General features: G+C 57.7%; 1 protein-coding gene across 1 annotated transcript in view; it reads left to right on the top strand.

The window, feature by feature from the left end:
• Positions 1-12,283, top strand: part of EDAR (ectodysplasin A receptor) — a 50,315-nt gene that overhangs the window by 33,283 nt on the left and 4,749 nt on the right. The window contains exons 3-6 of the mRNA XM_070380157.1: positions 211-333; positions 755-936; positions 5,417-5,502; positions 11,120-11,206. Of these exons, the coding sequence (XP_070236258.1) occupies positions 211-333; positions 755-936; positions 5,417-5,502; positions 11,120-11,206 (478 nt within the window). The remainder of the gene's footprint in view (positions 1-210; positions 334-754; positions 937-5,416; positions 5,503-11,119; positions 11,207-12,283) is intronic.

Genomic DNA, 12,283 nt, shown 5'->3' with positions numbered 1-12,283 from the left:
GGCTTTGAGGGGAGTCTGGGGAGCTCCCAGTGCCAAGCGTTTGGGATGGAGCCTCTGACTGTCAGGCGAGGATTGCCAGGTCATTAGCTGAAGGGGTCCCTCCCCCAGGGCTCCTCCACCACAACCTCCTGAGGTCAATTGGTGCTGACCACAGACAGTGGGGGTCTCCAAGGGCGAGTGGAGGCCAAAGGAGCCCCTTCCTCGAGGCAGGCGTCCCTGGTATGCCGGGCCGGTGCGGAGGAGGCCAGCTGTGGCGAGAATGAGTTCTACAACCAGACCACCGGGCTGTGCCGTGAGTGTCCGCAGTGCGCGCCAGGGGAGGAGCCCTACCTGGTAAGCCCCGCCCCGGAGCACGGCCCCGCGAGGTGTAGGGAGCCCGCGTGGCTGGCTGGGGTGGACGGCACTCCTCTGGGAAGAGCTCTGCACAGAGCACCTGCTAAGTGCCAGGAACCTGAATGTGGCTGCGGTGTTTGGGGTCCTCGCGCCGAGTGTGCACTCCCAGGGCCGTCAGCCTGGCCGGATGAGTTTATCCTGGAGCCAGCAGGAGGGGCAGCATCGGACGGGTGGGGGCAGCGGGGACCCCTGGCTCAGAGCAGACGGGGGGGGGGGGCTGTGGGTCGGACAGTCCACGCCCCGAGAGAGGAGATCCTGGGAGCAGCCTGTGCGCCTGGCGCATAGGAACCTCAGGGTCGCGTGGTGGTCGTCGTGGTAATGCAGCCGCTGACCCACCTGTGTCCCATCCTTCCCTGGCCAGTCCTGCGGCTATGGCACCAGGGACGAGGACTACGGCTGTGTTCCCTGTCCTGCGGAGAAATTCTCCAAGGGCGGCTACCAGATCTGCCGGCGCCACAAGGACTGCGAGGGCTTCTTCCGCGCCACGGTGCTGACCCCCGGGGACACAGAGCGCGACGCTGAGTGTGGGCCCTGCTTGCCTGGGTGAGCTCCCTGCCGCCCTACCCACATCCCCTTCTGGGGCATGGGTCCTGCAGGGAGGAGGGTCACACATCTCCAGCTCCGGGAGAGGGGGGAAGAGGGGGACAGGTCTCCTGGTGGGAGTCCCACCACCTTCCACCCGCGGGGCAGCCCACCTGGGCTCCGTGTCTGTGTCCCTAAGTAGACCTCATCATAATAGCATCTCTGACCACCCAAATGAAGCAGATGCGTTGAATACTTAAAAGGAGACAACACATGTTGAGTGAGGAAAGAAAAACCAAGATATTTTTGGTTATAAAAAAATAACTGGAAAAAAACTGTTTTTGGAAAAAAACTGAGGGTAAAAAGCTACTAATAGAAATATTTGTAATCAAAGCTATGGTGTTTCCAGTAGTCATGTATGTATATAAGAGGTGGACCATAAAGAAGGCTGAGCAGGGAAGAACTAATGCTTTTGAAGTGTGGTGTTGGAAAAGACTCTTGAGAGTCCTTTGGGCTGCAAGGAGATCAACCCTGAATATTCACTGGAAGGACTGATGTTGAAGCTCCAATACTTTGGCCACCTAATGGGGAGAACTGACTCATTGGAAAAGTCCCTGATGCTGGGAAAGATTAAAGGCAGGAGGAGAAGGGGGCGACAGAGGATGAGATGGTTGGATGGCATCACTGACTTAATGGACATGAGTTTGAGCAAACTCAGGGAGATAGTGAAGGCCAGAGAAGCCTGGTGGGCTGCAGTCCCTGGGTTTTCAAAGAGTTGGACATGACTTAGTGACTGAACAACAACAAATACATAGAGGATGAGATGGTTGGGTGGCATCACCAACTCAATGAACATGAGTTTTAGCAAACTCAAGGAGATGATGATGGACAGGGAAGCATGGTATGCTGCAGTCCAGGGCGTCGCATGGAGTTGCAAAGAGTCAGAAATAACTTAGTGACCACTGAACAGCAATAGAAATATTTGAGACATGTGGTTCCTATAATTCCCCCACAATTCTGTTATGTGTCAAAGTCTTCCCATAAAAACCAAAGTACAATTAGCCTGAAAGACAGAATCTTCCTTCAAGACAGCAGATTCCCCTTGGGAGGTGGAAAGTACAGCCCTGTAACCTGGTAACTGCCTCCCTCTGGTGGCCGCACAACCTATGCTACCAAGGGCTGCCAAGAGCAGTGGTGTAGGCTTCCTGGTGGTGATAATGGTAGAGGTGATGGAAGTGGTGATGATGAAGGTGATGATGGCAGTGGTCATGGTGATGATGGAGGTGGTGATGGCGGTGGTCATGGTGATGATGGAGGTGGTGGTGGAGGTGGTGATGGAGGTGATCATGGTGATGATGGAGATGGTGATGGCAGTGGTCATGGTGATGATGGAGGTGGTGGTGGAGGTGATGATGGAGGTGGTCATGATTATGATGGAGGTGGTGGTGGAGGTAATGATGGAGGTGGTCATGGTGATGATGGAGGTGGTGGTGGAGGTGGTGATGTCGGTGTTCATGGTGATGATGGAGGTGATGTGGAGGTGATGATGGTAGGTGGTCTTGGTGATGATGGAGGTGGTGGTGGAGGTGATGATGGAGGTGATCATGGTGATGATGGAGATGGTGATGGCAGTGGTCATGGTGATGATGGAGGTGGTGGTGGAGGTGATGATGGAGGTGGTCATGGCGATGATGGAGGTGGTGGTGGAGGTGATGATGGAGGTGATCATGGTGATGATGGAGATGGTGATGGCAGTGGTCATGGTGATGATGGAGGTGGTGGTAGAGGTGATGAGGGAGGTGATCATGGTGGTGATGGAGGTGGTGATGGCAGTGGTCATGGTGATGATGGAGGTGGTGGTGGAGGTGATTATGGAGGTAGTCATGATTATGATGGAGGTGGTCATGGTGATGATAGACGTGGTGGTGGAGGTGATGATGGAGGTGGTCATGGTGATGATAGACGTGGTGGTGGAGGTGATGATGGAGGTGGTCATGGTGATGATGATGGAGGTGGTCATGGTGATGATGGAGGTGGTGGTGGAGGTGATGATGGAGATGGTCATGGTGATGATGATGGAGGTGGTCATGGTGATGATGGAGGTGGTGATGGCAGTGGTCATGGTGATGATGGAGGTGGTGGTGGAGGTGATGATGGTGGTGGTCATGGCAGCAGCAGCATTTTGAACACTGCACCAAATCTTGTAGCCAGTTTGTCACCTGTTATTCACCCCCTCCGAACCACTGTATTGAGTTAAGAGGAGATAGAAAATAAGAATATACCCAAACGAGAGCACTGGGCATTAGTCTATAAGAAAAAGGAAATGCAGAAAGACCCTCCAAGGGAGAAACAAACTGAAAGTGAAAGACCCTTTAACATGAGGAGCTATCTTAAGCTTGCAGAAAATAACCTCAGTTCAGATATGTTGCTAGGGAGCCTCCAATTCCACCACCATCTCTGCTGTTGACTGACCCCACCTCCAGTCTCTCCAGGTTCTGGTCTTTGGTTCAGACACACTTCTTGAGCTGCAGACTTCTGTGTCCAGGTATCTGTCTGACAAGCTCTGACACAGAGGACCCATATTTGTCAAATGGGTGAAAAAAAAAAACCCCGTCTTAAGAGTGAGCTGTCCACATGCTTTCGTGTGGAGAAAGGCCATAGAGGAGGCCGGGGGTCAGAGCTCTAGGAGGCCTCCCTGGGTGTTGCCTCCCCCATGACAAGCTCTCACTGACAGCGTCCACTCCCTGCTGGACCCCTAGGATGGGGTGAGGTTCATGGTGGCTTCTACCTGCCTGCTCAAGAGAGGGGAAAGGGAGCCTAGGAGCCCCCCAGGGAAGCAGGTCTTTGGGAAGAAGCTACGTCCCTGTGGATGTGGAATAAGATTCTAGAGGTCCCATCTGAACCTTAGTCTTGTCTTGGGCTCCTCATCTTAATCAACCTTTGAGGAACAGGAGAAGAAGGAAGAAAGAACTAGGGAAAGTCACAGTATAGACCAGAGCATGAGAAATCTAGGCTTTACAGAAAGACAGGGCCCCAGAGCTCTATGTGAGCACCCGGCATTGGATCGGGAAAGCTGCTGAAGCTGCTGAACAGGCATTCACACCCCCATTCACCCAGGACAGGCCAAGTGAGCCCTGAAAAGAGAAACCCAACAACTGGGCGGTTCTGTGCACCACAGGCCCCAGAAACCAGTGAAGGGTCGAATTCAGGCCCAGTTAGAGGACGCCCAGAGGGCTCCCGGAGGAACATGCTGGAACCTTGCAAACCTGGTCTTGGGGCTGTTCAGCTCCTCACACCGCTGGAGCTGGGCACTGCTCAGAGGCCCCTCCCCTAGGAGGGGCCTCTGAGCCAGAAAGATAGAGGGGAGTTGCAGGGTGGGGAGCAGCATCATCTGGGAGCTTCTGTGTGGGAGCCTTGGCCCCGTGGACCCCACCCCCACCTCCCTGAGGTGCCCAGCACAGGCTGTGGGGAGGGGTCAGGAGCGACCACCATCGCTTGGAAGCTGTGGGGGGCTGGCCTGGCACCCTGAGCAGGTGTTCCTGCAGGTGGCTCCCAGAGCAGCAAAGCGTGCATGTGAGAGCCTATGTGTAAACCTGCCTGGTGTGGCTCCTCTGGAGGGTGTTCTGAGACTGGCTAATTCCTGTTTACAAGATGCACAGGGTCTGAGGATAAAAGGCTCTTGAGGAAGGGCAGGCGGTGATGGGCACAGTAGGGTTGCTGATGGTCCAGCCCTCAAGGCTACAGTCCCCCCAGCCTCACCCCCCTGTCACGGGGCCAGGTGCACACAGCTGATAAACAAGAGATTAGAAAACAACCACAGAGAGACCCAGCAGAGGGCAGAGAGTTTTCATCTTGAGTCGTATGAAAGGACAACACCGCCAGCAGCTCTTTACTCACCGACATCTCCTGATGTGAACACCTCGGGTGTTTATAGGATGCGGGCCCAGAGAGGCAGAGTCCTCTGGGGGCTGGGGGACCTCAGTGGAAGCAGGCACAGACCTTTGGGAAGGCCCCAGGGGTGGCAGGGTCACGGCTGGCAGGCTGACATGGCAGGAGGGAGCTTTCTGGGTGTGAAGTCTTGTGGACAGCCATACTTGAACGCCTTGACCTTCTGGTAGAGAGATACAGCCCCATCGTGAGCTCACCAGGTGCCCTCACCTGAGGAGGAGGCAGGTGACTCTGGTTGTGACCTGGCTGCATCTCAGGCCCTCTGCCCTGACCACCCTAGACAGGGCCAAGGTCTCTGCTGCAGCCACGCCCTCCAGCCAGCCCCACTCCATCCCAGTCAGCAAGTGTCCAGCTCTTCCAGGAGGTCCCGGGAGCTCCTAGACACCCCTGCCCATAACTCTGCCCAGCTGCAGGCTATACCCTTGTGGGGGGGCCACACCTCCTTCTTGGGGCATGCCCCCCACCCCGTGCCTGGCTATGATGGTTAGAGAATAAGCCGTGGAACGGGCCGCTCACCTGTCTGCTCTGTCTCCCCCCTGCCCCGCCTGCACAGCTACTACATGCTGGAAAACAGACCGAGGAACATCTATGGCCTAGTATGCTACTCCTGCCTGCTGGCACCCCCCAACACCAAGGAATGTGAGTGTCTGCCCCGTCCAAGGTCCTGATGCAACCCTGACACCTCTCCTGACTTGGGAGCCATAAGCTGGCTCCGGACAGCGGGGACACAGAGATGCTCCCGAGGGCCGGCGGGTGGGCAACAGGTCCCTGGGAGCGGGGGAGGGTTGGGTGGTAGAACTACACATCAGACGGGGGCTGATACCAGTTGAGGGACCTCTGTGAGCCTGAGTTTTCTGGGGGCGCTAAAATCTGAACCATCCATCTCTCACGATCCTTGCAAACACCCACAGCACCAAGGTGTTTTGCTGAGAACTGCAAAGCGCTCAGCAGTGGTAAGTTCTCACACGCAATGTTTCAACATGTGTTGAAGGGAAGCCTGCAGAGTGACCACAGGGCACGTGACATAAACACTGAGGCCCTCGGTTTGGCCTCACCTCCGGCTGCCTTCTTCCTACCCTAACTCTGGTTTGATGCTCGTGGGTGCCTATTTAGGAGGAAGGGCTGGGGCCCCCTGCTTCAGAGAAGGTGGCAGATGGCCTCCTGTGTCTGTGGTCGGGAGACATCGATGAGGTGGGACAGGTGGACAGATGGAAGACAAGACGACTGGGAGGGAAGGGGGAGTCCGGTCCAGCACTGGGGCCCCCCTCCCACTCACGGGAGTTCCAAGGTCCACACGGGGGCCCTGCCCTCCTGGTTCTCCATGAGACCCTGCCCTCCCCATCTTCTCACAGTATCTTGTCGAGGAGACAAGACTCTTAGGAGGGCCTGAAGCACCAGGAGGAAGAGAGGAGGGCGAGAGGAGACAGTGGTGCCTTTCCTGCTTTGAGATCCTCTGGGAGAGATGCTCCGGATGGCAGGGCCATGGGCAGCGGGGGCTGTGGGGCAGGACTGATGCCTGCATGGAAGGCATTCCCTCCCTCCCAAAGTCCTTAAACAGATGAACCTGAGAAGGACAGTTTGTGGGTCTTTAAAGCAGAACATTCCCACCCAGCAAGATGCTCAGTTCAGTTCAGTCGCTCAGTTGTGTCCTACTCTTTGCGACCCCATGCATTGCAGCACGCCAGGCCTCCCTGTCCATCACCAACTCCTGGAGTTCATTCAAACTCACGTCCATCGATCATGCTAATTAATTCATAAATTAGAGGAGGCCCAGGCTTCCCTGGTGGCTCAGTGGTGTAGAACCCCCCTGCCAATGCAAGAGACACAAAAGATGCAGGTTTGATCCCTGGGTCAGGAAGATCCCCTGGAGGAGGGTATGGCAACCCACTACAGTATTCTTACCTGGGAAATCCCATGGACAGAGGAGCCTGGCGGGCTGCCGTCCATGGGATCACAAAGAGTCGGACAGGCTAAGCAACTGAACACACAGAGGCCTGGGGCTGCCCACAGGACGTGGTGTGGCCAGCTTCGATCCTGTCCCAGGGAGCTCTGGCATGCAATCCTGTCCTGGAAGACATTGAACACCCCTACCCACTAAGGATGGAATGTGGGGTTCATGCAGCTCCTCCCATGGGCCTTCATCTAAAAGGTCACGGGGCCTGTGTCCTTATTCAGGCGAGACCGTGCTAGACACCCGCAGCCAGAGAGCTCTCAGCCTGGGAGGAGCCCCCTTCTGTCCTTCAACATGAGGCCCATTGTGTGGAGAGTCCTCGGCTCAGCCCATAATTTACGGCTTATCTAAAGAACAGCCCCAGCCAGGCCCCCAGGAGTGAGCTCACAGGATCTGGTCCTGAAGGAGGTCAGCAAGGAAGTGAGGCCGAGTTCAGGAACCTGGAGTCCCACTGGCGACCTTGGAAGTCACCTGACCTCTGTTTATCCATCTGGGAAATGGGGCGATTCATTCAGTGAAGCTTCACAGGCCGATGTGGGGAGTGGAGCCTGCTTGGGTTGTGGTCTCCAGGATGGGCTCTGCCCCTCCCTCTGCACTCACCTTCCATCCTGGGCTCCTGCTCAAGGGTCAGCAGACAGGCCTGAAAGGCTGACTGTGACCAACTGACCAGCTGCCAGGAGGCCCACTCTAGGAAAACCAGGGGTCAGTCAGGTCTCTGGGCCCCGGGGCTGCCCACCTGGGCCCAGTGTCAGGGGTCTCGAGCCCCTCCCACCTGGATGCTGCCTCTGGTTGGACGTGATCACCTGGGCTGGCCCCCTGAGAAGTCAGCCCCCCAACACCCCAGGTTGCTGACAGTGGACCCTACAGATCACAGGAGAGAGTGTGGCATGGACCCCACATCTCAGGGCCGGAGCGGCCAGGCCCCGAGAAGATGTCCTGAGGCCGGAGCCCTGGGCTGCTCCCCCTTCCCGGTGTGCCGTGACCATTGGAGAAGTGCAGGGTGGGGCCTTGTGACAGCGTCTACTCCTGGGGAGATCCTTGACTGGGCACAGCTTTCTCATCCACCTGCCCGTCCAGCGTTGTGGGCAAGAAGGTGCCCGAGGAGCCCGGTTCAGGGCAAGTTCATCGCCTGACGGCCTGTGGGCTGCATGGACAGGGCAGCAGGCACCTTCCTCTCGGGCCGGGGTCAAGGAGGGGCCGTTCCAAGGAAGGAGGCCTGGAGCCAAGTCCAGGAGCACCAGCCAGTCCGTCCTCACGCCCCCTAGTGGTACTATGAGGAGGTGACGCCTGGGCCCCCACGGCCGGCTGAATACCAGCTGTTTATGAGACTGAATTTCTCCGCCAGTTGTGCACATCTACTGCTCGCTCCTGTCATGGGCATAGCAGCAGATCCCGGGGCCCGAGATGCATCCTCTGTGAGCAGCCAGGCCCTGACGGCTCTGCTATTGCCTCAGCCTCTGCACCAGGGCCACCCTGTAAGAATCCATAAAGTGTCTTTAAAAATCCAAACTGTTACCTACATGGAGGAGCCCTGGCTGGACTCTAATACAAACCATTGCCCACAGCCTGCGAGGGTTAACAGACCAGGGGCCCTAGTGACTCCTGCATCCAGCCCTGTGCCTGGTACTCAAAGACCCCAGAGGACAGTGGATGACAACTCACTGCCCCCCACCCCACCCTACCCCCAGCCAGCTCCTGACTCATCGCTGCTGAGTAGAACTTGCTCTGTTTGCAGACAGACCTTGTCTGGGCTCTCTGGCCTTGCCCACCCCTGTTACAATATGCCTCTCTTTGGTCCTTAAGAGCTCCTTCCTTCCAAGAGGAAGCCTTGTGGACGGGGGACAGACCTGGCGACCACCCAACACCTAGGGACATTCTCACCTCAGCATCCAGCCCAGGAGACATGTGCTGGATGGACCAAAACCCCCCGACACTGAAGACCCATGCCCAGTGAGCCCTCACGGGGCCGCGCAGGGTCCAGCAGGGCTGTCCTGAGGGCTCCCCCACAGAGGTGCCCCCAGCCACACAGCATCCTCCACTGTCAGATGTGCTCAGGGCAGGCCTTGTGTCTGATCCCCTGGGTCCGTGAGGAGCTCAGAGCTGCGCAGGCAATGCCAGCTGGAGGCCCCTGGGAAACCACAAATCGGGGCAGAGGCCCAGCTGCCACCTGATGGGGCGCAGGCACCCGAGGGCACAGGGATGTGTCACTGTGTGCCAGCCCTGCCTGTCGGGGGCAAAGGCGTTTCATAAGCCTGGCCGCTGGCAGCTCTGGCTGTCTCTAGACCACAGGCCCGGGCACGTCTGTGTCCCCAAGCCTGTCACCGCCCCATGGGCAAGCCCAGCCGAAAGGGACAGGAACAGACAGAGACGAGAGACACCCACACACAGAGCCCATGGGCGTTTGTTTTCCTGAGATGCGGCTTCAGCTGCCTTAAGTCCCTCAAACACACAGGTCGGCCTGGTTCCCAGGGAACAGTCTGCTTTTGAGAGGAAACTGGCTGGTGCTTGAAGCTGCCCTGAGAGAGAAGGCAGAATCAATTCAGTCCCGCTTAAATCTCATTTCAGTTATGAGATGCGTCGTGAACTGGGGGGTGGGGTGGGGGAAAGGCTCTGGACACGCGCGGGAGCCCAGGAGAGGAGGAGAGACTCGCCTGGGGTCCCTCCCCACACCGCCCCACCACCTGCTGTCGCCTCACTGCAGCCTCTACATGGGCTCTGGGCGGCCCTGGCAGCTCAGCGCCCCAGGCTCCGGGGGGTGTGAAGGGCCCACCATGGCCCCCACGCCCTCAGCCCCGCCCTCTTGTCAGGAGCGCTAAGACTCACCCAAAGGCCTGCCCTCCGCAGGCAGGCAGCCTGGGGAATGGGCCTCCCTGCTGTGTGTGGAGAGCTGGGGGCAGCCCCGACAGTGACGGAGGGCAAAGGGCAAAGGCCAGGTGCTCAGAGGGTGAAGGAGCTGGGCTACAGAAGCCAAAATCTCCAGCCAAGACGCCTCTGGTCCGGACATCAGACCAGCTGGCAGCATTCCAAGGATGAGCAAGGCCACTCTGGTAGGGGAGCATGGCTGGGGGGACTGTGTGCCCCCACCCCCAGCAAGGCCATCCTGGTGTGGGGGAGCATCTGCTGGGAGGGCCCCGCCCCGCCCCCTCAGTGCTCTCCGACACAGTTCATTTTCTAACAGAAGCATGGTCACTTGGCGGCAGTCCCCAGCCTGCCATCCTTCCTGGCCTCCGCCCTCTGGTATCTGTAGTTTCCTGCTGGCTTTAAAAGGCGAGAAGATCAGTTCCCGGTCTGCTTGCTGGACATAGACAGAGGTGTGGAAGATTCAGCCGGGAGTCTCCCCGCCACCACCCCTGGAGCTGTGATGTAGAAATTTGCTCTCCCCAGAGGCCCCAGGCACTGCCCAGGTCCAGGTCCCACAAGGCAGGGGGGCCGGCCTTGGACATGGGGCTCACTGTCCCCACTCAGGCAAACCTGTGGCACGAATGTCCCCAGACCCAGAGAGAAAAGCAAGACAGGAGGAAACATGAGAACAAGACCTCATGTGCTAGGCTGCTTCAGTCACGCCCGACTCTTCATAACCCCATGGATGGTAAACAAAATGAGATCCTCCCTACTAACCCCAAACCTCAAGTCCTGCCTAAGAAAGGCCCACCATCGGGCGACTTGATAGGGCAGCCTGCCTGTGGCTCCGCTGACCACAGAACCAGATTCCAAGTCACCCTTGCTGGGAGACACCTCTTACAATGGAGCTGAGTTTATGAATCACGGTTAAAGGGAAGGAAACTTCATTTCTGTTCTAACACCACTTGGTCACAACTATTTTGGAAACTTCTCAAAGGAAAATCCTGGAGAAAAATCCATCAAAATGTCAACTCTAGACCTCAAGGCTGTGGGTGAACCTTTCACTTCTCTCATGTTCTGATGTTTTCCCAATGTTTGATCGTGAGTGTGTATTAAAAGTATTAACACTCCATTCCTGTTTGATTAATGGAAGGAACCGCTCTGGTGTCCCCCCAAACTCACGTGCACACCTGCCCCTCACCTGCTCGTGGGGACCAAGTCTGAATCTTGGACTGAGCAGGTGTGACCCCATGTGTCCAGTGTAAGAAGCAAGGAGCTGGCAAGGTCAGGGGCTCTAGGGGATGAAGGTACTGCCGGCCCAGCCCTTTCCTCATGAGGATCTTCCTCATGAGGACTCTGGGTCCCTGGAGCCAGGGCTCCCCCTGCAGCCTGCGCTCTGTCTCCAAGGCTGGGGCAATGGGGGTCTCTTGAGGGACCCACGATCGGTCACTGCTGTCCCTGCAGGTGTGGGAGCCTCCTCGGGAGTTTCTGCCAACTTCCCCCACACGCCTGGCAGCAGCACCCTATCCCCGCCGCAGCTCGCCCACAAAGGTAAGGGGGCATAGGTGCCGGCCCCAGCGGGAGTTGGGGGTGAGGGGAGACAGGCGACTAGCAGGACGGGACCTCCCACCTCCCTCACTTCCCTCACGTGACAACCACATTGGGAGTTAGTGATTTCTCTGTGAGAGGGGACCAGTCCCTCCACAGATGTTGGGGTCACGGCGACCACGTTGGTGATCCGGGCACACGAGGTAGGGGCCGGAGGGACGTCAGCCCCCTGGGCTTTGGGCCTGACTCAGATGAGCCTTGATGGCTTTAAGTAAACCTGCTGACCTCACATTTTACTCACCCCTAAGTCCTCAGGGGTGGGGCTGCAGGGCCCTGGCCTCACTTTCTCTTGGAGCAAAACTGGGTGCTGGGCCCTCCCTCGCAGTGCTCCCACTCCGCCCGGCTTGAAAGCACCTTCGGGCCCAGGTCTCGGGCTCAGGCAGCTTCAGAGTCCCAGGGCACAGCCTGCCAGCTGGACCCTTGCCCTCATCCATGGGGAGCATCAGGGCAGGGCCTCTGCTGAGGTTCTAGACTCACTTCCTTCAGGACAGAGGTGGCACCCCACAGACGAGGGGAAGACACCAGGCCCACTCAGATCTGCTTCCAGACACACCCCACCTGGGTGGCGGGGGACACGTGCCCACTGCCCACTTAAAGCGGGGAGACTTCCTTGAGGTCCAGACACCTGGATGGGGTCCCTTCCATTTGGGTGGGGGGCTGGATCCTGCTTCGTTCCCTCAGAGAATCAGGACAGGTCTCCCTTCCTAGGGAGATGCGGGCAGGGCGCTGAGCAGGGGAAGAAAGGGGAGGTCCCCATGCTGTCTCAGCTGGTGGGCCCTGATCACACAGAGCCCAAGGCCGCATGAGATGCTGGAACCAGCCCGAGAGCCTACCCTTGGAGGTGATGCTTCTACCTGGCTTTGCGGGGAAAAAGTCTTGGACTAAACTGTCTTCAGGACAGTTTAGCTCGTGGGCCCCCCTTCCTCCAGTCCACTTGCTGGGTACCCAAAGAAACAGAACCAATGTCAGACACCCAGAGAGCACCCTCAGGGTCTGCTGCTGCTGACCAGCGTGGGCTGG

Source organism: Bos mutus, chromosome 11, assembly GCF_027580195.1.
Source record: "Bos mutus isolate GX-2022 chromosome 11, NWIPB_WYAK_1.1, whole genome shotgun sequence".
In the NCBI taxonomy this organism is placed as follows: Eukaryota; Metazoa; Chordata; class Mammalia; order Artiodactyla; family Bovidae; genus Bos; species Bos mutus.
The sequence above is the reverse complement of the archived record's forward strand: the minus strand, read 5'-3'. Positions and strand labels throughout refer to the sequence as shown.